Raw genomic sequence first — 26,177 nt, forward strand, 5'->3', positions numbered from 1 at the left:
GACAATGACGGCGTCTTGATCTTGAACTTCCTGTTGGTTGAGCTGCCCAGTGTGTGGTCTATTATGGCAGCTGAGCTGATTGAGACAGTGATCTAAAGCAATATGGTGACAGGGATGTAGCAAAAGCACATTTCTGCAAGTAACTGGGCTGTATCTCAGGAAATGTGTTCTATCGACCCTACAAATCTAAGATGCCTACAGAGTGTGCCAAGTAAGCAGTGACACTGAAATCTCTGAGAAAGGCTGCATCAACAAGATAAAGAACCTGATCCTTGGTGACCTGTGAAGACGCCTACCCACTGTGGACAATCACATTGAAAGAATATGGCCACTTGTCAGCAGGAGACTTAGTGGCCAAGCCAGAAGTCCAGCCCTTAAAGCTGTACTCAGGCCCATGAAGCGCCCACCCTTAAGGCCCCACCCTCCCTCATTGGCCATGTGCCTACTCCTGCCCTATCACCTCTCACCTGTCAATTTCCAACTGACTCTAACCAGCCCTCACCACCCTCAAAAGTACATCAAGACAGCTACGGAGGTAACCGCATTACCACGCCCATCAGTGGGGTAGCACTCAGCCACAGGGCACCCCAGCCATCAGTGCAACAGACCAAGCCTTCAGCAGAAGTGGCGAGTCATTGTTAGCCTCTGTGTAAGGCACTCTGAAAACACCATCAGAAACTTGCATTAAAAGAACACTTCGTAGTTTACCTTTCAGAGTTGGAATAGGGCTGTCGTGTCCATCCACTTGTCCCAAAGAGTCACTTGGATCAGGAACCTCTGCTTGCCCTGGACAAGAGAACACAGCACACACGTTAATGAGATTTCACTTCAGGGGCCTTTACTTTGTTTCTTATGCAAACACAATAGTGTTCTAGCAAAACTACCCTCTGTTGACAGAACACCTAGAGGAAGAGGGTATTATGGTAACTTCTAGAGGGCTTTTGTAGCATCAGATTTGACATAATAGTAAATGTGGGTCTTATGTTTATCGCGAGCAAGGCAAAATACAAACGGTTTGTGGCAGGGACAGATGAAGCAAACATGTAACTAAAGCCCTGAGTGTCATTCAGGGAGGGTGAGAAATTAAGACACTGGATGGCAAAGTAAAGCACTTCATTAGCCAGAGTCAGCAGGTTTCCCTCCAGATACAGGCCCCTGGGAATTCTGAATACATTCAGAATTGGAGAATTTCTTAAGCAAATCACTACCTTCTTGGCCCCCAGACCCACTTGCAGCCAGAGGCCACAAATGTAAGGACTTATGTCCTCATCTTTACAGCAATAGCGACTCCACCCTTCAGAGACTTTGTGTCAGTGGGAGCACCCACCACCAAACTCATAAACACGAAGGGCAAAAACATATCTGGTCTGCTCAGCTGGGAATACAGCATGAAGACATAGGCCTCCGCTCCCAAATCTAAGGCAAGGATGGGCAGGTATAAATGACACCCTAGAAAACCATCTGAGCCTCACATAGACTCTTCTCTGTATTCCAACTCAGGCTCTTTCTCTTTTGATTTTACTTTCAAACTTTCACGTGGGATCATGGCCCTGACTGGGTCCCCCCATGGGTGTATGTGTGTATGGGGGGGAGGGATAGTAAACCTGAAGGTGACTCTGACAACACATCTCCTGGATAGATCTGAGTTTATGGCATCAAAGCCTATTGAAGAGTCAGACACACACACACACACACACACACACACACACACACACACACACACACACAATGAGTCATTGTACAGCTTAAAAAGTAAGGAAACCCTGACACATGCTACAACATGGATAAACCTTGAAGACATTATGCTCAGTGGGATGAGCCAGTCACAGAAAGAAAAATATTGTATGATTTCACTTACATAAGAAACAGCGTAGTTAAAATCATAGACAGAAAGTAGAATGGTGGTGCTAGGGGAGGGGGAATGGTGAGTTAGTGTTTAATGGGGACAGTTCCAGTTTTGCAAGATGAAAAAGTTCTATAGATGGATGATGGTGATGTTTGCACAACAGTGTGAATGTACTTAATGCCTCTCAACTGTGCACTAAAAAATGGTCAAGATGGTAAATTTTGTACAGTTTATAATTCAATATTGGGTCACCCCAATAGCCTCTCTTAAATGAGAAATAAGAATTAATAAGTTACCCGAAAATTTCAGACTCTTCTTACAAAGAGGCGTTGCTCAGAAGAGCTGAGGTCTGAAAATGAAGTACAAGTGATTTTCAGGCAGAATCAGGCTGGTTAACACTTAAGGGCATCGGTGTCTAACCCGATCCTCTCTACACCGCTGATTCCTAAACCACAGGCCCTGCGAGGTGACGCATGAATTGGCGGCAGCTTAATAATCAGCCCCAGCACCCCAAAGCCCACAAAGGGGCCTGTTTCTGAATGACCACAGGGCTTTTCACACCCACTTTTGGAGGGTTCCTTGTTCCCATCACTTCTACTAGTCCAAACTTGCCCACCTGTCGAAAGTCATTCTCTCATGCCATCTTTCATAAAACATTTCTGATCCACCATTCAGAAATGACATTTTTATTCTCTAAAACCACCCCCCAAACCACGCAGCTCTCCAGTGGCAATGAGATCATTCTCCAGAGTTAGCTGCTGCATATATGTTAATCTTTCTCAGTATTCTACAAACAGCTGGAGGATGGCAAGGCCTGCACCTCCACGGAGACTAATGGTCCCAGCTTTAAAACCCAGATAGAATCCTGGGCTGCTGCAGAACAGAGACAAGCAGACTTTACATAAGGCAGTCAATGGGTTTTTGCTAAAGAATTAAAGACTTCAGTTTGGGTTTGAAATTTTATATTGGCATGTTACACATACCATCACTCAGCACTGTTTAAACGTAGAGAGACCACAGGAAATCAAACACACTTGTACTATATACACACATCTGAAAGAGGCATAAAAATTATTAACCGCTTAGAAATTGACAAATGGTGTGAAACAGTCAAATAAATATACACCCCAAAGAAAAATAAGCACCATTAGTCCAATTCCACTGTGGCAAAGATTCCCATCTCTTCCAAGGCAGCTTTCACTTCAAAGCATAAATATTTTCAGGTGCATTCAGTTGGGGTGTGTACAAGCACACTCTTGTGTGACAGCCAAAAGAGATTCTGCTGGGTCATAAGCAGATGTCACCCCCGCCCAGACATGCAGTCACTGTCGACATTAGAAATGTTAAAGTTCTCTTTGAATATGTTGTTTTGCTGGTCAGTATGTATGTTGGAATTCAATTTTTCATTTCTTTCAGCCTCATGCATCACCCTAGGTAAAATGTGGTTCCGTATTTGAGCAAAAGAGTATCATCTACACATATGGAAAACCAGGTAAAGTTTCAAGTAGCCTACTAGGCTGATACCAGAGTAAGGCCCTGCCCCCCAGCTTTGGGGCCTAGATGTGAAAGCTTCGAAATGCTCAGGCCCAGTGTACTTCCTCAGCAAGTCACGTGTGTGCATAAATTCAGGATATCCAATTACAATGGTCCTTAAAACTGACACCTTAAGTTTCAACAAAGCTAGGCCCTATTTATATTCTGAAATTAAAAGGTGTCTTTCTCCTAGACTACATAAAGTTTAGGCAACAATGGTTGCCCTCATTCAAGACATTGCACCTCCTAAGAGTTACAAGCAAAACATAACAGGTATATGTGAATCTGGGCAATGGGGACAAGTGAGAACAGGCGCAGTTTTCCAGCAGACGCCAACACAGTTTCTCCAGGCCCTAAAAAGGGTTAAGAATAAAACTCAAAGAAAAAAATAAACACAACAATAAAACAAAAACCGCCACATACACATCGAAATGTCATTATTAGTTATCTAGAATTATATAGTTAATTTAAATTTCTTCTGTTTTATTTTAAAACATTTCTACAATGAACAAGTATCAAATTTTTAAATGCCATAATTCACATACCATAATATTCACCATTTTAAAGTCTATAATCTAGTGGTTTTGGGTATATTCACAAGATTGTGCAACAATCTCCACTATGTAATTCTGGAATATGTCACATCCTCAAAAGAAACCTTGTTCCTCATTAGCAGACCCCCATTCCCACCTCCGCCAGACCCTGCAACCACTAATTTACTTTCTATCTCTATAGAGTTATCTATTTCGGACATTTTATATAAATGAAATGACATACTATGTGGCCTTTTAAACAAACATCGATTTTATGAACAGATTTTTAAAATATGTTGGTAGTAGCAAATAATAATAATAATTATAATAATAATAAAATGAAGTCGAGCTAGAAGCAGGCTGTACAAGGAGATGAGCAAAGGAGGCCACACAGTGCTACATCAGCATGTCCCATCACTGCCCACATGTTGTGGGGAGAGTCTGGCTCCCCAGGTCAAACAGCAGGTGGGAGACATGTGAGAGACTTAGAGATGACTAAAGTTTGGAGGAGAGAGAACTCTGAAAAACTAGAGCTCTGAAAAACCAGGTTTACTGATCCAGGGACTAGACTGTTCAGAAGCTGAAAGGCTCGCTTGGTGAAGAGATCAGCATGTGTCCACATCTCTGCTTCAGGAAAAGCACGGCTTGCAACATGGAGCATTAGGAAAGGATTTCATCAGTTTATCAGCCCCCATGAGGGACGCAACATTGAGAACTTGTGTCATCTGCTTTCTCCCAGTCTAACACGTTCTTCTGCATGTCACTGAGGCTAGCCAAATGACCTCTCTCTACCTTCTTCATCCCATGACCTACTTGGGCAATCACTGCCAACCTAGTTTTGTCTCTGACTGGTCCGAGGCAGTGTGAGCTCAGGAGCACCTCTCGCATGGCTGCCTGAGTGCTTTCTACACAAAGGCCCACTTAGGTCTACCTGATGCTGGTACCAAACCCCAGCTGGCCGACAGGATATAAGGGAAGACCTAAAGAGAGAAAACATCCTGAGAGAAAACTTGTCTACCCTAACTCCTCAAGACTTGTTATTTTCTTCTAAAAATGAAGATACTACTCAGAGCAAATAACATGTCCTTTGTTTTGGGAAATCCTAAAAGGCAGGCTACTAATGCCGTAGGTGTCCATCGAGAGTGTCCAATTTATGATGCTCTAACTTTTCTCCACTAGACGTGGGTGATTTTTATTGTAAAAATACACACAGGGAGACAATGTAAAGCTACTAGAAAAACTCAAACATTTGAAAGTGTCGATCAGGTAGTGATTTATTAGCTTCTTATTTGTTTTTTGTTGTTTAAAGAAAAGAGAACATTTAATATGAAATAAACATTTAAGTGTGGCTGGTTGTACTGCAATGATACAGTAAATGTATTGTTTGATCCATGTCAAAATTACTTTTGAATGCCTAGTAGCAGGACTAGCTACAATGTGGTAACTTGGATGGGATCCTGGAACAGAAAAAAAGGATATTAGGTAAAATCTAAGGAAATATAAACAGTATGCATTTTAGTTAAAAATAAGGTATCAATATTGGGATGTTTGCTGTTGACACATGTACCACTCTAATGTAAGGTTTGACACTAGGGGAAATGGGGTGTGAGGTATATGAGAGCTTTCTGTATATCTTCGCAACTTTACTATAAATCTAAAACTAATCTAAAGTCAAAAATTTATAGCAAAACAATTATACAGTTGATCACATCGTTCAAGCCCTTAACCAAAGCTCACAGGCAGAGAAGAGCTGTAGGAAGAGTCTACTCCAAATGCCCTTCATTCTTCAAGGTGCAATTACAGGAAGACAACACGCAAGCCAGGCAGAGTACTAACCACATGAACAGAATGTGACACAGGGTATTCAATAGCATGCCAGTGCATTCACAGAAATTTAGTCACTTTAGAGAATGCTGGGTTTTGAGCTGAATTGTACATCAATCATCATCACACGGTGATATTAGCTCTTAACCTGAAACATACAGTGTCTTCTAGGCAGCATTTATCAATGTCCTGTACATTTAGGGCTGAACCAACTGGTGTCTGTAGAGCGATCTGATGAAATTATTCCTAGTTGACACTGATGGGCTTGTTAAGTAGTCATGGTTTGATATGGGGCCAGTAATAGTGGACAGTGCATGCCCCACTCAAATATGTGCAAATTCTGAGTAACTGAAAACCATACACCATACAAAATTTCTGCAGACCTTCCCTCAACATGGGCTTCTAATGTGACGTCTTGATTTATGGCATCAATAAGATAAGAGAAATTTATATCTGCAAAGTAGCATATGGGTCTGTTCTGATTTCTAGGCTCTTTCTCTAGTAATACTAGCTCTCACATTAAGAGCAGAGACACTATTAAACAAGAACGAAGTTCAACTCACACCCTTGGATTAGCATCCATGGTGTTTTTGACTTGTGTTTCTCATTAAAATGTTTCGTTATTCAGACTATTCACCCATTAATCTCTACCTGTTGATGTGAATCAGTACACTTACGATTTAATGAGATGTGGTCTCTGGCATATTTGGACAACTTCAAAGTAGTCTCCTTTTAATTAGTGAGGAAGTTTTATTCACCAAAGCTTAGCATTCTTGGATTTGGCTGTCTTTATGAAAAGGTGTAATTTCCAGGACATGAGAAGGAATAGCAGTCAAGACATGGAAAAGACCAGAGCCTGGAATGGTGAGTGTGCGCAAGCCAGGAGCCTCAGGGAACTCAGACAGGACATCTACTCGCAACAGGAAATGTCAGTCACGCATTCCAGAACAATCACTTAGCTGAGCAACATGTCAAATCAAAAACATCCGTGATGCTGGAAATGCAACACTTAAGGAAAATAAAATAACTGGCTGGAAAGGAACACAGGATAAAGTCCTAAAAGGTGAATCCATTAGCCTGGAAACTTGGCCAGAGAAAGTATGTCAATTGTAAGGAGACTCGATAATGTTTCTGGGAATGTGCTTATTAAAACGTTACACCACACATTTTAACTGCCAGCTAGAAAGCCACACAGCAGTCAAGGTGAGCTGCCAGTACCCGATCGGTAGTAGTCTTAACAGTCCGTAATTTTTTATTTCATTACTTCTAACTTTGAGTTGAGTAAATATTAGCCTCTGGTTCTACATTCCTTAAAGGGCTGGTCTAACTCTGCTCTGGAAATATGAAGTGAAATTCAACAACCTGAAAATGGAGTGGAGTGTCTCTCGCCAGTTTAACCTTCGCTTTGATTCCACTTCTGAAGCAAAAATATCAAACCCTCAAATGAGTCTGTGCACAGGCTCGACTCTCATCAATATTGCCTTCATAATGCTTTTGCTTCTGTCACTGATGGCCCTAGAGCCCCCAACAAAGGCTCCACTTCAGGGCCAAGGGAATATTTGGTTGAAGGGGGAGCAAGTCTGTTTCATTGACCTCCTTCCTTTCCCATGTAGAGGCAGCAGGACCCTGGTAAGGGAGGCCAGGATTCTGCCACCCACAAGAGATGTGGCTGGGAAGGCGAGACCCACCATCCCTTCACTGTGACCCAAGCTTCAGACAAAATAGGCAGAAAAAGAGCTAACAGAAACACTGGGTAAGTACTCTGTTTCCATTTGGTTTCACAAAAGACTCTTTTGAATATGTTATTCCCATGCACACAAGGAATCACTTTTCATTTTGAATCTCTGGAAAGGTTTTAATTAAAGGTGAGGTGGGGAAGATATCTTTAAAAAATAACCAACTCTTATTAGAAAAAGAATTAAACTGTGTATTATCCCATGGCAATGATGGAAATTTGCTTAAAGGAAAAGTTTTAAAGGCCTCAATTGCACGTGCTGCAGCCTCGGAGCCCAGGGTTGACTGGAGAAATCTGAGGGTAGAATGAACGACATCAGAGAGAAGGGGTTCTGAAGGTTTGCAGTGGTCTCCATCAACCTGGAATCTATGTCCAGCCTGAGTGGCCAAAGGCTGCTTTCATCCCCAGAGTTGGGGCAACCAGTTGGCATGTTTGAAAACAGAAAATTCGTTAGCAGTGATCATCATGAATTCAAGGAAATAAACGAGAGTTAATATCTGTTATAATCAGAGGTAGTTGACAGGTTTTTTTTGTTTTGTTTTGTTTTTTAAGGTACCTTCTATTTGAGTTTGCTAGAGCTGCTATAACAAAGCGCCATAGCCTGAGTGGCTTAAACAAGAGTTCTGGAGGCTAGAAGTCAGAGATCAAGGTGTGAGCAAGGCTGGCTTCTCCTGAAGCCTCTCTCCTTGGCTTGCAGATGGTCTTCTTCTCTTTGTGTCCTCACATGATTGTCCCTCTGTGTGTCTGTGTTCCAATTTCCTTATAAGGACACCAATCACATTGGATTAGGGCCCATCCAGATGATCCCATTTTAACTTAGTTACTTCTGTAATAAAGACACTATCTCCAAATGGGTCACATTTCATAACCTACAGAGACTGGGGGCTAAGACTCCATATATCTATTTTTGAGAGACACAATTCAACCCATAACAGGTAGTGTTATTTATCTCCAAAGCTTCTTTATAATTAATGCTGATCTGAAAGTGACTTTTACAAGCAATTGTGTGGTATAGACTGACAAAGACAGGGGAAGCATCAGTGAGAAAGAATAAACAGAGGATATGGACTAAGTACAGAGGTCCTGCCGCTTCCTGTTTGTGTTTCAGCTTAACACTTCCAAGAGACTATTTGTTCGTATATTTTTCTGTCTCTTCCTGGGAGCAGGAGGTTCCATCTATTCACTGTTCTATCCCCAGCACCTGGATCACAGCCTGATTTGGTGAGTGAATGTTCCTGTGCTCAATATCTTCCAGCATCTTCCACCTCCTTGGAGAAACGGCCAGCTTCCTCTGTCTGGCCCTTCTACACACATGCACGAGTACTCTCCTGGATTCGCCTCAGGGCTTCATCTCCCCGGCACACCCTCGGGAACAAGCACAGCCCCTTCTCTCTCTGAGGTCTGCACTCTCTCTCTCCTATGCCTGGACAACTCTTCCCCAGACCAGCCTGTAGCTCACCCCTCAGTCCTGCAGGGCCATGCTCTCATGGTAGCTCATAAATGATGGACACTCTACTGAAAACATCTCAGGCCCACATGTAGCCTACCCTGTCCCTTGCTGTATCTCTCTGGAACTCCATATCTGTCTCACATCAGGAGAGGGAGATCCATGATGGGAGCTCTGGGTGGCAATGCTGTGTGCAGCACCGGAAACCCGGCACGCACAAGGCATCCACAACTGAGGAATAAGCAAACACTGGCAGTGTCATGTTTTGGAGTAGGTCCTGAGTCCCAGCTCACAGTCTGGAAGGCAGGGCAGGGCTCATGCCTACTCCAGGTGTGGGTGGGGCCCAATGTACCACAGCTTCCTCACCGCCTCCTAGCAGCTCCTCTTCCCAGTAACAGACAGCAGCCTCACAGTTAGTTCCCCAAGTCACATCTCTGCTCCCTTGGGACCTCCTGCAGGGCCGGTTCCTGCTCCTCCAAACCACTAGTGACACAACCCTACTCAACTTCTCTCAGACCTGATTCCTCAAAATGCCCCAAGGAGCTAGGCCAGGCCCCATGTCCCACAGTCTGACAACATGCCCTTTTCAACGTGCTAATGCATCTTCACCACTCTGAATGAATAAAAAGAAACTTTCATAACTTTAAAACTGTACCATGTGCTACTCAGCCATGAAACGAGCCACTTGCTGATATACACCTCACAGAGGGTGCATCTCAGTTTACGTTCTGCCAAGAAGCCAGACTCACAGGCGACAAACTGGAGAATCCACCTACAGAATGGTGACAGGAGGATCTAGATGAACTTGCTCCCTCTAAAACAACAGAATCACAGGCAAAATGACAAAAACCCACCATTTCAGACCTCGGAAAATTAACCAGAGCCACAGAACAAACTGAAAAATCATCCATCCAAAAGAAATAACTGAACCTTGGTAAGCCAGTGGGTTAGGGCTGGCTTAACATAGCTGCAACCATTGTCCCTCCCTCCCTTGAAGCCTCGCAGATGGCCAGCAGATCTGATGCTTTGAAGCTCTGTTAAAAGTGCCGTCACATACAGTCAATATTTTTTCTGGACTTGCAGTACCCTGGGAAATCTCTAGATTTGACTCAGAGCTAGGCTGGCGGTGGGTCATGGGAAGGGTGGCAGGTGGCTGATCCTGGGCTGAAACAACAACAAACTAATGGCAACACCTCAGTTGTCTAATGCTGTGTGTACAACTGCAGTAAACAAGAGCCCAACCCAAAATTTAAAAGAAAATCTGGGAGAACTAGAGAACTACAGGGAACTTCAAAAGCTCCAATGTATTTCCAGGATCAAAAAGGCTGTGCTCACACAGAAGGCTATGCACAAGCCCAAGAAAAACCTGGGAAAGGAGAAGACACCAGTTCCTTGTCTCTGGTGCAGTTTGGAATTGACCACTAAGAGTGAAGTTTGATGTCATGCCTTCTCACAAGATCTCCTTGGTAAAAGTGCAAGACATATAGTGAGGTTGTAAGGAAAACTGAGCAGTGACTGGCTAACCTCACACTTACACTGACTCAGACGGGGCCCCCCTTAGGAATCCGACTTAAAAATGTAAAGGAACTTATGTTAAGTGTTCTTAACACACACACACACACACACACACACGTACACACACAAAGAAAGTGGGGATAGTAAGAGAGTTCAGGAGGTGGAGATTATATCATGTGACTGGCTAACCTCACACTTACACTGACTCAGACGGGGCCCCCCTAGGAATCCAGTCTTAAAAATGTAAAGGACCTTATGTTAAGTGTTCTTAACACACACACACACACACACACACACACACCAACAATAACAAAAACAACAAAAACAATAACAACAATAATAATAAATAAAAAGGGAAGAAGGAACTTTGTGGAGGTGATGGATATGTTTATGGCCTAGACTGTGATGATGGTTTCACAGATGCATATTTGTCTCCAAATTTACAAAGTTGTGTATATTAAATATGTAAAGCTGTTTGAATGTCCATCATACCTCAATAAAGTGGTTTAAAAAAATAAAATGAAGTTAAAAAATAGTAAATAACTCAGTGGGCACATTACAGGAAATACATAACCCACAGAATTAGTAAAGGAAAGCCACTAAACAAATAAACAGTAACAAGAAAACACCATGAAAAACCGAAATGAAAACAAAAACAAAAAACCACAGCAGCAACAACAAACTTTGAAGGGTAGAGGGATTTGCTACCAGAGTTGTTAAAATATTATTATCTAAAATGTCCAGTTTTTCACAAAGTATTACCAAGAATGCAAGGAAATAGGAAAGTATGCCACATACACAGAGGGAGCAGGGAGGGGAAGGGAAATGCCCAATAGAAAATGTCCCTGAAGGTGCCAAGACTATTATAAATATGTTCAAAAAACTAAAGAAAATATCCAAAGAATTAAAGAAAATTACAACAACTTTATGTCACCAAATAGAGAATATCGATAAAGTGATAAAAATTAAAAGAATCAATAGAATTTCTACAGTTGAAAACACAGTAACTGAACTTCACTAGGTGGGCTCAGCAACAGATAGAAGCTGGTAGAAGACAGAATCAGTAGGCTGGGAGACAATTTAATTCTTTACTGGAATAGAGATTATCCAATCTGAAGAGAAGAAAATAAAAAAAAAAATGACTAAAAATAACAGAGCCTGAGAGACACGTGGGCCACTATCAAGAGTACCAACACATACACAATGCGAGTCAATGAGGAGAGAAAGAGGCAGAATAAAACATTTGGAAAAATAATGACCAAAAATTTATAAAATTTGATAAAAATTATTAATTGACACACTTAAGGAACTCAAGGTAGGATGACCTCTAAGACATTCATGAGTAGATACATCATAATCAAACTGTTGAAAAACAAGGACAGAATCTTGAAAGCAGCAAGAGAAATAACTCATCCCAGACAAAGAATCCTTAAGAGTTGGCTCTCATCAGAAACTCAATAGGATGACATGTTAAAAGCACTGTGAAGAGGCAAAAAGACAGTGAGCTATATCTACTTCTTCAAAAATGAAGGTCACTTCCAGATTAAAAAATAAATAAATAAAAAAGAAAGAAAATTTGTCATTAGCAGACTGCTCTGTAAAAATTCGTAAGGAGAGTCATTCAAGATGGAATAAAATACATTGAACAGAAAAATTCTAATTCACACAAGGAATTAAAAGAGTGCCGGTATGGTTAACTATATAGGTACTATAAAAGACAATATAAACCTATTTTTTGTAACTCTTTTCTTCTCCTATTTGTTTTAAAAAGACTATAATCATAAAACTGTGTTGATGGACTTAAAACATATACAGATATAATTTGTACAATATTATTAATTAAAAGAGAAGGGGAGGGAAGAGCGATACAATGGAGCAAAGTGTTTGCTATTAAAATTAAGTTAGTATTAATGTGAACTAGATTTTTTTAAAAAATAAGATGATAACAGTAACTCTCATGCCAACCACTGAGAAATAACTTTTAAAATTATATATATATACACACGTATACACACACACACACACACACAGAGATACAGATATAGATACATATATAGATATAGATATAGAGAGAGAGAAAGGGTCGGGGAGGGAGAGAGAAAGAGAAGGAATATAAAGGAATTTTAAAAGTACACCAGGAACTATCAATTGTATAACACATAAAAAGCAGGACGCACGGAACAGAAGAAAAAAAAAAACATGGAATATAGAAAACAAGTAGCAAAATATTACAAATAAAACCTACCTTATCAATAATTAAATTAAATGCAAATGGATTAAAAGGACAAATCAAAACACAAAGGCTGGCAGAATAAATTTTAAAAATTATCTAACTGTATCTTGCTGTATATAAAAGATAAGCCTCATGTGCAAAAACATTAGAAAAGTATATCATGCAAACAGCAATCATTAAGAAAGTTGGTGTGGCTATACTAGAATCAGACAAAATAAGCAAATAAGCTACAAGACAAAAATCATTACTAGAAACAAAGAAGGACATTTTGTAGTGATAACAAAGTCAACTCATCCATCTATTGTAATAAACATACATGCACCTAACTACATAGCTCCAGAAGACACAAAGCATGAACTTACAGAAATTAAGGGAAAAATACATAATTCAACAACTGGAGACTTCAATACCTGACTTTCAATAACAGATATAAGAACTAGGCAGATTAGCAAATAAACAGAAGTCTTAAAAAAAAAAACAACTACAAACCAACTAGACCTAATACTATAGAACATTTCACTCTAGCAGTAAAATACACAGTCTTCTCAAGCTTACACAGAACATTCTCCAGGATAGACCATATTCTAAGCCATATAATAAGACTTAATAAATTTAAAAGGATTAAAATCATGCAAAGTATGTTCTCTAACAACAGAATGAAATTACAAATCAATAACAGAAGAAACTTTAGGCTATTCACACATAGACATGGAAATTAAAAAGAACACTCCTAAATAATGAATGAGTCACAGAAGAAATCATAAGATTAAAAAAATAAGTAAATAAAAATAAAACACAACAGAATAAAACTTATGGAGTACAGCTAATGCGATGGTTGAAGGAAAATTTATAGTTTTTAATGTCTATATTGAAAGAGAAAATCTTGAATTAATAACCTAACTTTACACCATAAGAAATTTAAAAAAGAACAAACTAAACCCAAAACCAGCAGAAGAAAGGAAAGAATAAAGAGCAGAGATAAATGAAGTAGAGACTAGAAAAACAATTGAGAAAATCAATGAAACCGAAAGTTGGTTCTTTGAAAAGATCAACAAAATGACAAATCTTTAGTAGGGTGAACAAGAGAAAAAGAGAGGAAATTCAAATTATTGGAATCAGAAATTAAGGTAGGGATGATACTATCAACTATACAGATATAAAAAGGACTATCAGAGAATACTATGAACAATTATGTGTCAACAAATTGGATAACTTAGATGAAACGAAAAAATTCCTACAGAAACACAACTACTAAAACTGACTCGAGAAGAAATAGAAAATCTGAATAGATCTATATCAAGTAAAGTGAATGAATTAGTAATTGAAAACTTCCCAGAAAGAAAAGCAGAGGACCAGATTGTTTCTCTGGTGAATTCTACTAAAAGTTTAGAGAATTAAGACCAATCCTTCATAGGCCCTTCAAAAAAACAGAAGAGGAGACACTTTCCAGTTCATTTTATGAGGCCAGCATTACCCTGATTCCAAAACCAGACAAAGACATTACAAGAAATCAAAACCATATATTGATATCTCCTACGAAGAGAGATGCAAAAGTTTTCGACAAAATATGGACAGATGGCCTGTCTTCCTTAGAGAAATGTCTGTTTCCACTAGCACATGGACAGATCAATAGGATGGAATTTGAGAATCCAGGAATGACTCAAGTATATATGGAAATGGCAATTATAGACAAGGTGATTTTCCAACTAAATAAGAATGAACCCATAAACGATTGGGATAGGACAGCCATTTGGGAAAAAAAAAATAAGCTGAAACTCACTCTTCATGAAAAAGTAAGTTGCGGCTGATCAAAGACTTAAGCATATAACATGTAACCATGAGTAAAGTGCTCTGCTCTTCAAGACATGAAAGTTTGCAAATAAATTCAAATGGCTAATAAATCTATGAAAGACTCAAAACTACCACAGTGTTAATTCAAAAATGGCAACCTGAAATGAGAGACCAATGTTCACACGTTGAACTGGAAAGGAAGGGAAGCAGGTATTTCGTGCCTGGCTCAAGACATGCAGAGTGCCTCAGAATCTCTGCTGCACCACATGGCCATTTACCCAAACCAACCAGGTCCCTGTGAAACAACTCCTCAGCCAGGAGTTTATACCCTAGATACTCTGGAGGTGCAAAGGAGTAACTAGGGTGCTTGTTCCAGTACTGGCTGTGAGAGCAGAAGACAGGAGTATACCCAAATACTAACCAAGCCAATGCTATTTAATAAATTACGGTACAGACACAGAACGGGTAAATGTAACCAATAATAGTATAGTACATATACAATAATGATAGCAACTGTCACAAGTTTTAACCACCTAAACTCATGGTGGGCACTGGCTAATCATGGATTATCTCTAACCCTCACAGGACCCTGCGAGCTTTTACTGTCACTCTCCAATCACCACTAAAGAAACCATTACATTCAAGGGGCTAGCAGCAGGAGGCAAATCTGTGCACAAGACACAGGAATATGGTGAGGGAGACTCATGAGTGAACAAAGCAAGGTGAGAACTGACTGTACTGGGTGTCCTCACGCACCACTCCCATCACACACAGGCTGGGCTAATTACAGTTTCTGGAAGCTACATGGAAACAGATCAGTGGGGGGACGCAGGAAGGGTAACGGGTGAGTCTGTCTGAATCATTTTAGCAATTTAGCCATTTTAGCAATTTAGCCATTTCCTTTTCAATTTAAAAAAACTATTTAATTTTTTAAAAGTAAAACAAAGTAATTCGCCTTGAAAATTCTGATTAATGAGATTCTTTAGTTTTTAAAGAATGTTCACTTAATGAATTATATAACTTAAAATATCTAATGCACACAGAGTTGCACTGTATTAAGATTTCCCTGCATGACCCCATGTATTTCAAATAACCTGAAGATAGTCTTTTTAAAATTTATTTTTAATTGTAGTTGGCATATATTATATTAGTTTCAGGTGTACAACACAGTGATTCAACATTCATATACCTAATGAACTGATCACCTCAATAACCTAGTAATCATCTGTCACTGAACATAGTTATTACGATATTGGCCATATTCCCTGGGCTGGCATTACATCCCCATGGCTAATTTTATAACTGGAAGTTTGTACTCCTTAATCCCCTTCCCCTTTTCCACCCATCTGCCTACCCACCTCCTCCGGCAACCATCAATTTGTCCTCAAAATAGTCTTTATATTATATTTCCTGAATATCTTCCATCCACCATCTTTACACAGTAAGTACCATGAGATGATGTCTATTTATTCATACAAAGAGCAAGAATTTTACAACGTCAATACAATCAATAAAATATTGGTATTTTATAGTTAAAGTATTATAGCATTTATATTGAATATTTTAAAGTAATATAAACCAGGGCTAGTGGTTCTCAGAGAAATGCATGTAATTGCCAACTATCATTCTTTTCTATAAATTAATGTCTTTGTCTTTTCTAAGCTTCTCCTTTTAAAGCAAAGAATTTATTGGAAGAATTAAGTTAGCAATCATATCACCAGACACTACTTATTTCCCATGCCCCTATAAAAAAGGACATTTGCAATACATCGTTTTACCTAATTGAGACTCTTAAACTCATAAATCATGGTTGTTTGAGACTCTTCACTGAGGCTGTTTTATTTCACAGCCAGAAGCCCTAAACTAATCAATCATGGAATAATGTCATGAGTAATTACCCAAGGGTTGACTTGCCTTTTCTGTCTCTTGAGGCTGCGGGAGTGCTCTCAGCTTAGTATTTTAAAGCATTTTACCATAACAACCAAATGGTGCCTGGAACCTCTTTCTCAGCCGTTATCATGAAAGCATGCAAAAATATACTCACACATGGGGACACCCAGGAAACATGCATATACATGTTCCCTGACTCAGGCTCCCTGAGGCTTTATCCTCCTGGCTTTAGGCTTTCAGCAATCTTAAGCAGTTGGCTTCGGAGGAAAATGTGATCTTCATCTGATGAAATTACAATGAGGCTGACATCCCTGGCACATGGATGAGGTTGACATCCTGGAACGTGGATGGGGCTGACCGATATCCCTGGGCTCTCCCTCTTTGTCCATGAAAATGATAGCGTGAGATGCCTCCTATCACTGTTCTACTTTCCTCAAATCCTCTTTCCAAATACAGCACTCAGGGGAAATGCTGCTTTTTTCTGCCCATAACATGTCTGTGAGGCTGGTTGGGCCTTCAGATGAAGGAAGCATAAGGGAGAGAGGGGCCACCAGCCAGTGATAATCCCATCCTTGCTCATCTGCAGGCAATTTCACATGAACAAAACACCCTGGAGACCCATTTGTGAGGAATTTTAAAACAGAACAACCAAGCTAAAAAGATCAATTTCTCTCTTCCTCTTCTCCTCCCTCTCTCTCCCTCTTTCCTCCGCCCCCACCCCCTCCCCACCAACACACAGAGTCTCCTCTCTTCTCCACCTTTCTCACTTTAATTTTGTAGTTTTCCTTTTTGTTTCAGGTGTCTGTATGTATCAGAGGTAGAGGAAGTCATAATGGACCCCTCTTCTGTTTCCTGTTCCAACTCTCTTTCCACCTTCCCCAAGGGTATCTTTCCTTTACTCTGGTGGTTCTCAATGGGTAGGGAGGATTTTGTCCCCCAGGGAATACCTGGCAATGCCTGGACATTTTTAGTTGTCAGATGAGGATGGGGGCGCACGTGGCATCTAGTGAATGGAGGTAAGAGATGCCACTAAACACCTTCAATGCACAAGACAGTCTCCACCAGAGAGAATGATCAAGCCCCAAATGTCCACAGCATGAGCTTGGGAAACTCTGCTTGACTCCATTCTACTTTCTATTTTCCTGCATGTTTTTAGAGTCAGCAAGCCTGAGAGGTGAAATAACATTTAGATATAATCTCGTCCAGACATTGACTCCTTCTTCATCCTTCTTTCAGTTTCACACAAAAGACATGGAGCCTCGAAAGGTACACTGAAAGAGCCCAACCCTTATATTCAGACAGATGCCCATCCACGCCCTGCCCCTGCTGCCTACAAGCTTTGAACCGGGTGGCGGAACAAGAGAAATGGCCTCTCAGCATCTTTGTCTCCTTAAATGCAAACAGGCACTCCCTGTGAGGATTCCAAGAGGTTCATGCAAAACTTCTCGAATGTTCTTTACACGGAGGTCGACAAATGCTTCTTTTTTTCCACCTGTCCAGTCTCCCTTTTTCTAATTCTTCTTCTCCTTCTAACTCAGTTGGGGGATGGCCTGATCCATGCACCACTGTGAGTGCCTTCTAGGCTGGGGCCATGGCTCTTTCTTCTGAGGATGGCCCCACAGCCATACAGTACCAGGACAGGTGTACATGACTGAGATCACAAAGCGGAAAGGTCTCAGCACAGAAGAGGGTAAGTGCACAGGACCACCAGTTAGGACTTTGCTTTCCCTCTCTGTGACACTGGCCATGTCTGCATTTTTCTTCGTAACCATTTGGTTTCTCAAAGAACAGTATCATTGCACACGTCATCATTGGTGTGTTGTAGAGTGCCTGAGGATCAGCCCCCTCTTGGTACCCTGGCTCGGGTTACAGAAAAAGGTGAGGACTCTGTCCTTGACTGGAGAGAGGCCCAGGCTTCCCAGACATTTGAACTACTTGAGGAACTATGTGCCCTAAAACAAGGGTGGGAAGGAGTTCGAGGTTTCACCTTCCTGTAGTTTCTCATCATAATAAGAATGCAAACACAGAATGGAAGGCCAGTGAGACAGAAACATAGGCTGGATGGGGAAGGAGACACCGAAAGAGGTGAAGGGGCCAAGGCTTATAGTGTGGACACACCAAACCACAACTCCAACTGTAAACTCTTCCCCAGCTGATTTCACATTTAATTCCTATGCCACTGTAAAGTTCACAGCCATATTTTCAAAAGAGACTCATTATTACACAAACAGGCAGTTCTTCCACATGCACTGGCTTTCAGATAGCAAGGAGCTCATAATAGTCCTGTTGAAAATATTCACTCAAACAGATGAGAAATTTAACACCATGTCAAAGTTGAGGGAAAGAAGAAAGGCCTGGAAAAGCCTCATCAGGGTTAAGCTTGGCATAAGTGAGGATGTCTGACCAAGGCACCCAACGAGGTGGCTCCGGAACCCCACACTTGAGCAGTATGGATGACTCCGACAGAGAAAGCTGGACCTTACCCCACCTGCCTCACTTCTCCACCCACCATTATCATGTATAAAGAACTTAAAGCATAGAAGAGTTTTGATAAACTGGACACTGATATCTATGACGAGTCTCCTGAACACAGGCACATCCCATAACTCGAGGCTCAGCAGTTTTGGGGTCTGTATCAGCTCTACTCTTCAGGGCAAGCTCCGTGAAGAAGCTCCGGACACAGAAACTGGCCAAGAGGGAAGATGTGCAGGGCATGTTGCTGGACGCAGCCTGAAAAGCTTCAGGCTACCCTCTTTCCAAGCTTTTGCTTGTCACTTTCTCATACTTTAATGCCCTTGGAAGCCCAAACCCCTTTCCTTTGTCGAATCACTTCTCCACAATTTATCATCCTTTGTTTATACAGTATATGAGGCCCAAGCCTAACCACTTCTTTGGATTTTCCCTTTTTTCCTGTGAAGACTTTGCACATATAAAAAGATCAACATCAATAAAATCTATATGCCTTTTCTCCTGTTGTCTTTTGTCAGTTTAATTCCCAAGCCCCAGCCACAGAACCTAAGAGAAGAGCAGAGAAAGCTTTTCCCTCCCCTACATAACTTTTTGACACTGGCTCCTTTCACTTAGCACAATGCCTTTGAAAGCCATCCAATTTAGTGCCTGTAGAAATATTTCATTCCCCCTTTTTTTGCAAAAAAGTATTCCATGGTATGATTGGACCACAGTTTGTTTATCCATTCATTCACTAAAGGACATCTGTATTGTTTCTAGTTTTGAACTATTCCAAATAAAGCTGCTAAGAACACTTGTGGACAGCGTTTTGTGCGAACATAAGTTTCTTTTCTCTGGGTGGCAGCCAGGAGCAATCAGTGTCTACTTTGAGGCAATCCCTTGGGACCAGCCCTCTCACACTTTAAAGAACACACAAAACACCCAAGGAGCTGGTTAAGTGCAGATTCTGACTCTGTGGGGTGAGGCCAGGGATTCTGCATTTCAAACAGCTCCCAGGCAACATGGTGCTGCTGGTCTGTGGGCCACCGTCAGCAGTGAGGTCTTGCCCTCCCGGCAGATGGGCCAACCCCAGTGTGCCCTTTCGGGTTTGCGTGAGAGGGGTTAAGACTGGCAGTCGTCACCAGGTCATTTGTTCAATGAAGCCCATCACAAATAAACCTTTTCTTAATATGGAAAGTTGTAGGTAGAGCACACACTCGGCATTTAGAGTACCCACCTGAGTCCTGCAGGCATTTGGGTTTGAGACCCCTGCTGAGTCTCAACTGTGGGCAGAAGAGACTATTTCCAGAGGCCCAAGGATATAAGGGCACTTTTTCTATGCAGTGGGCTGCTCCCAAGGCCATTTAAACACAGGCAACTGCAACTACACTTGTCTCACTTGGCAAAGGCAAAAAGAGAAAGAGAAGGGAGAGGGGCTGTGGGAAGGGAGTCTCACAGAACATCCATTAAATAGTGCCAGCAAGGCTTCCTCTTCTGCCACAGGAGATAGACTGAATCCAGCCCAAACAGGTGACATGTGCCAGGAGAGCCACAGTGGAAAAAATGTGAGGTCTTCCTGGTTTTCCCACTGGAGAGGGAAGGGAACCATCAGACCATTACTCCAGGAAGAAACTGCAGGGCGCAGGAGGGCCACGTGGGGATGCTGCCTCATGAAGAGTCAAAGGGACTGACCCCTTGGGCAAAGGCAGAAACAGACTTTTCTCCAAAGAGGATACACAAACAGTCAACAAGCACATGGAACCATCACTAATCATTAGAGAGATGCGAAACAAAACCACAACAAGATACCACTTCACATCCATTAACAGAAAATAACAAGTGTTGGCGAGGATGTGAAGAAATTTGAAACCTTGTACACTGCTGGTAAAAATGTAAAATTGTGCAGCTGCTAGGAAGATAGTTTGGCGGCTCCTCAAAAAATTAAAAAAGATCCAATTCCACTTCTGAGTATACCCAAAAGAATTGAAAACAGGGTCTTGAAGAGGTATTTGTACACCCATGTTCGTAGCAGCATTATTCACAATAGCCAAAAGCAACCCACATGTCCATCAATGAATGAATGGATAAAGAGGTGGTAAATACATACGATGGAATACTATTCAGTTTTAAAAAGGAAATTCTAGCACATGCCATAACGTGGATGAACTGATGACATTCTGCTAAGTGAAATGAGCCAATCACAAAAAGACAAATATATGATTCACATGAAATGTCTAGAATAGCCAAATTCATAGAAACAGAATGTAAAACGGTGGTTGTCGAGTGGAGGGAGGGGAAAATGGGAAGTTGTCATTTAATGGACATACAGTGACGTTACAGACCTGTACACTCAGAAATGATTAAGATGCTAAATTTTACCTGTTTTTTTTTTTTAAACCACAATAAACAAATCCATGTAAGCTAGCTGAAAACAGAGAGGGCTACAACAGGTTGGAGCTGGGACACCTAGGTGCAAAGTTCCAAGCAGAGAAGCGCCCCATGGTCTCCTGCGGAAGTGCATACTCGGTCCAGCAGGACCAGAGCCACACACGGACGAATGAGGCCATGCATCCGCTCAGGCCTGCCAGAAGCCCTGCATGTGAGCTGCACAGTCTGAGCATACTTTCCACGGGGCCTCAGTCATTTCGAGAATTATTCTGACTACGTAAGTCTGCTTCATGGTTGCCTTTAAAATCTCACTGAGTCAGGGTGTGGACTTCAAGGCTCATGTCACACACTTTTGTGTATCACTGCTTCCCCAGGTGAAAACAATTTAGATTTTAATGTACTATGACCCCATGGAGGCTACCACCACCAGAAACACACTCACTTCCAAATGGCTGACACCAAGAGAGCCCCTTATGGCAGTTTGCTCATCTGAAATAGTGAACAACGCTAACAGTACCCAGCCCTGAGAGTGCTTCCCCAGGGCCAAGTACATGTGCCTAGTGGTGCTGGGCCCAACCAGAATTGTCACCCAACTCCATGCTCACAGGTGAGATGGTTACTGCCATTTTCTCTCTGCCAGCTCTCTCCTCCGATTTGAAATACTGTGCCAATTCACACATCACTATTACCCAGGAGTGTTTTGGCAGAGCTTGTGCCTGTCCTATAGCTGCAAAGCTGCCTTGCTGCCCCTGGAGGAGCTTCTGGCAGCCTCTTCTTATCCTCAAAAATGCCTCCAAGGCCCAAGGCTTGCACCCTGGCACCTTGGTCTGCAGGATCCACGTGACCAGAAGGTAACACACACAGAGGACCAAGGCTCTCTCCTGGCCGGTGCACGGAAGAGAAGGCCACTCGCTTCTTGGGTCCAGATTTGGCAGTTTCGCAAGAGCCTGATTCCCAGTGCACGTGCTATGTGTGGCCTGAGCGGCTAAGCCGTGGTCCTGTATCATGTGGGGTGGCCCATGCATAATTCTGTTCCAGCTGTCCCTAACACGAGACACGTAACACATCACGTGCACACAAGAGTTTCTTCAGGTCACCAGTGCAGGATGGCCCCTCTCATATAAACCCACTGTAGCCCCGTCACTAACCAGAATGAAACGTTACAGGCTGGTGCACAGAGTAGATGTGGGAGGACACTTTTCAAGTGTGGAAGACATGTTGCTGAACCAACAGATAGCTTATGTTTTCTTCCCCAAAGACATGAAAAGTGGTTTTGTGTGTGAACAGCTTTTCTGGACATCTAAATGCCTAACTGGTGAGTCAGTCATGTGAAGGTGCCATGTGTCTCTCCTTCACCATGTCATAAGGAGAAAGTGGAGCTCAAGACAACCAGGAAGGCCACCTGCCCACATTCTGATCTAAACCTCATCAGCCCTACATACAGAGCATTAGATTCCCCCCATGACTGGGAAAAGCTGGTTCTCAGCCCTGAAGGACACTCCAGAGTCACAGGGCTTTTTAAATCCCATGCTGGGCTGCACCCAGACCTGCCAAGCTCCTCAGCTGATTCCAATGGCAGCCAGGGAGCACCACCGCTGTAGGAGAAGGGGGAGAACAGGAGGGAGGAGGAAGAGGAAGGAGGATGAGGGGGAAGTCTGAAGAGGGAAAGGGGAGGAGAGAAGGAAGAGAGGAGGAGGAAGAGGAGGAAGAAGAAAGGAGGTAGGAGGGAAGAGGGGAGAAGAGAAGGAAAGGAGGGGGAGGGGAACTATGAAAGGGAGGAATCAGACCTGCGTAATGGTTGTTTGTAGATCCTGGGCTAAAACCAAACCGCAGTGAGCAGCTGGCCAGTGTGATTCACTTTTAGCAACTCACTGACACGTGGCAATACCTCCCAGTAGATTTCTGGGGACTGATGGGCACCCTCATTACTGTGTGTATCCGAAAGCAGCAGTGCCCACAGACCTGGCCCCGGTTTTCTCATGGCTAATGAGACCTTTATTAGAACAGGAATGACATCACTTTACCACATTCCTGACACAATAAGTGTCTAAAGCAAGGACAGCTGTAACTGATAATGAGTGCATCTCTCAGACACAGAATTTGTGGCCCTTTAGTAAAACTGATAATATGCACCAAGAGGTAAAATGTCATCCAAGCCGTACCATTAACTCTTAGCAACCCTCAGCCACGAAGACAGCTGAGTTCTGCCCTTTGAAATGACCACATGCGAGAGACAGCAGCAGGAGGTGGTCCCCACCCTCCCCAACTGCCTCGTGGGTTGCCACACCCACCACTCTGGGCTGAGCCTTTTCCACCTTGCCTGAGGCTGCCTGGTGACAGAATCTGGAACATGCACAATGATTTCCTGAAGTTCAAGAGTGTTTTGGCACCAGGTCCTGCCTCTCAGGGAAAGCTTTCACAGCTCTCCTATTTCACGGTGAAAACCAAGCTTGTTCTAAAGCATTACTGTACAAGGGTATCTATCACAAACATAAGCAGCAGCCAGCAAATGCCTTCTTCTGTCAAGACCCAAAGGGCCTGCTGCACTGACAGGTGTGGTTTTGCATTATGCTAAAGCAGATGTTTTCACAGGTATTACTTGTGATGACGGTCATTGAGATCTGTAGAAGGAGCCAAAACACACCAGCCAAACTCAGAACCTCCTACCTCTGCGCTCTGGCTGGTTGCAAGTGGAGGCATGCTCCAGTTCCAGGCCGTGTTCTCACTGTTAGCTGCGGTGACTCGGCCCAGAGCTGCGGTGACTCGGCCCAGGGCTGCAGTGTGGGGTCACATGGAAGGTGGAAGCCCCGATATGTGGCATCTTAGAGCCCCTGGATGACTAACACTTGGGTAAATTCCACTTCAAACACAGGGTGGCCACCCAGGTACCCTAGACAGAAGCCTGAGTGTCCAAGAACGAAGGCTGCCACATGGTCCACTGGGCGCAACACCATGAACCGTGTGGCCTGTGTCACAGAGTTGGCCTGGAAAGCAGCGGCCACACTGTCTGCTAGCAGCTCTGGCTTGGGAGGTGACGGAGGGCACGGCAGGGCCAGGGATGTCCAGGAAGGCCAGGAGTCGGCTGACCAGTACTGTTTGCCATGTGGGTCACACACTGGGAACTCAGCCCTTAGGAAGACAGGTCTTGGGGATGGGATGACTCCACTTCTCCTGAGAGGATGAGGGGCCAGAGGGAAAAACTGATAAATTTAAGCTGCAGAGGAGCTGGGCAGAGCTGCCTAAGCACGACATGCCCTGGCCACTTGATAGATGGAGGAGGGCAGCCACCTCAGCCATAGCCCTTTCAGGAATGCTAGTGATGGGACAACAGAAGGGGACAAAGAAGCCCAACAAAAATTCCCACTGTTGACCAGTATTGTTTGCCACGTGGACAGAATGAACTTCACTTTCCTGCCTTCTCAGGTTGGCATCTGCTATGGACTGAATTGTGTCCCCCAAATACCACGTGTTGAAGTCCTAACTCCCAGTATCTCAGAATGCAACTGTAATTGGAAATACGACTTCTTTAAAGGTAATTAAGGTGAAATGAGGTCATTGTGGTGGTCCTACTCCCACATGACTGGTGTTCTTATAAGAAGGAATTAGAACAGACACCCACAGAGGAATGGCCGTGTGAGAAGATGGAAAAAAGATGGCAATCTACATATCAAGAATAGAGGGCTCTTCCCCAAAGGGATTGTGGGGTAAAGACTCTTTCCTTTCCGTCTGGCTGCAGCCACCAGTTTTGTCTCAAAAGTAAACCAAGATGGGCGCTTACAAGTACATCCAGGAGCGATGGAGGATGCAGCCGTCTGATGTTGTGCGCTTTATTCTCAGGGTACGCCGCTGGCAGTACTGCCAGCTCTCTGCACTCCACAGGGCTCCCTGGCCCACCCACCTGACAAAGCACTCAGGCTGGGACACAAGCCCAAGAAAGGTTATGCCATATATCGGTTCATGTGCACCATGGTGGCCACAAATGCCCAGTTCCTAAGGGTAAAACTTACGGCAAGCCTGTCCATCACAATGTTAACCAGATAAAGTTTGCTCGAAGCCTTCAATCTGTTTCCAAGGAGCAAGCTGAACACCACTGTGGAGCTTTGAGAGTCCTGAATTCTTACTGGGTTGGTGAAGATTCCACATACAGATTCTTTGAGGTTATCCTAATTGATCCATTTCATAAAGCTATCAGACAGAATCCTGACACCCAACAGGTCACCAAACCAGTCCACAGCACAGGGAGATGTGAGGGCTGACGTCCACAGGCTGCAAGAGCCGTGGCCTCAGAAAAGGCCACAAGTTCCATCCATCACACTATTTATTGGTGGTTCTCGCCGTGTAGCTTGGAGAAGTACAAACAATACTCTCCAGCTCCACGATTACCACTAATATGTTGTAAAATTGTTTCCTAATAAAAAATTTAGGACCTAAAAAAAAAAAAAAAAAGGCGAGGGGTTAGGAGAAACCAGTCCTACTGACACCTTGATCTGGGACTTCCAGCCTCCAGAACTATGAGATGATAAATGTCTGTTCTTTAAGCTGCCCTGCCTGTGGCACTTTGTTACTGCAAATAAATATAGCACCTTTTAAAGGAAGGAGCAGTGGCGAAGAGCTAAGAGGGTGGGGTGTGGACAGAGGCCACTGCAGTGGCCTAGGGTGGCCCTCTCATGCTCCGCAGTCCTACTCAGTGTTGCTGTCATTTTCAACTGGCTGTTATTCCTGGAACAATTTATAGTCTGCTCTTAGTTGTTACTCTTATGTAAAGTGGGTACTTAGAGCAGAGGAGAACGCCAACACGACCAGGGGTCCTCCTTCCCTCACTGTACGACATCAGAGGTCCTCCACATCCCTGCCAGTGTTGAGCATAGTCACCAACACACCCAGCCCTCCCAAAGCCCACACCAAGCACTCAGAGGTGGCTGGTCCTCCGCAGGGGGTGGGCTGAGAGTGACAACATTGGGAGACAGTTGAATAGGGCACAGGTGAAGCCCTCC

The 26,177-nt window shown here is 42.9% G+C and overlaps 1 protein-coding gene and 1 pseudogene across 1 annotated transcript in view; one reads left to right on the top strand and one right to left on the bottom strand.

Moving 5' to 3' along the window:
* The window catches only part of ROR2 (receptor tyrosine kinase like orphan receptor 2), a 73,199-nt gene extending 55,104 nt beyond the window's left edge, over nt 1-18,095 (bottom strand). Inside the window, exons 1-2 of the mRNA XM_006914931.2 lie at nt 17,981-18,095; nt 709-786 (exon numbers count right to left, since the gene is read on the bottom strand). Coding sequence (XP_006914993.1) covers nt 709-786; nt 17,981-18,095 — 193 coding nt within the window. The remainder of the gene's footprint in view (nt 1-708; nt 787-17,980) is intronic.
* Nucleotides 18,096-24,949: 6,854 nt separating this feature from the next.
* Nucleotides 24,950-25,595, top strand: LOC102890084 (annotated as a pseudogene).
* Nucleotides 25,596-26,177: the final 582 nt, after the last annotated feature.

The sequence above is a fragment of the Pteropus alecto genome, unplaced genomic scaffold (genome assembly GCF_000325575.1).
Source record: "Pteropus alecto unplaced genomic scaffold, ASM32557v1 scaffold256, whole genome shotgun sequence".
Taxonomy (NCBI): Eukaryota; Metazoa; Chordata; class Mammalia; order Chiroptera; family Pteropodidae; genus Pteropus; species Pteropus alecto.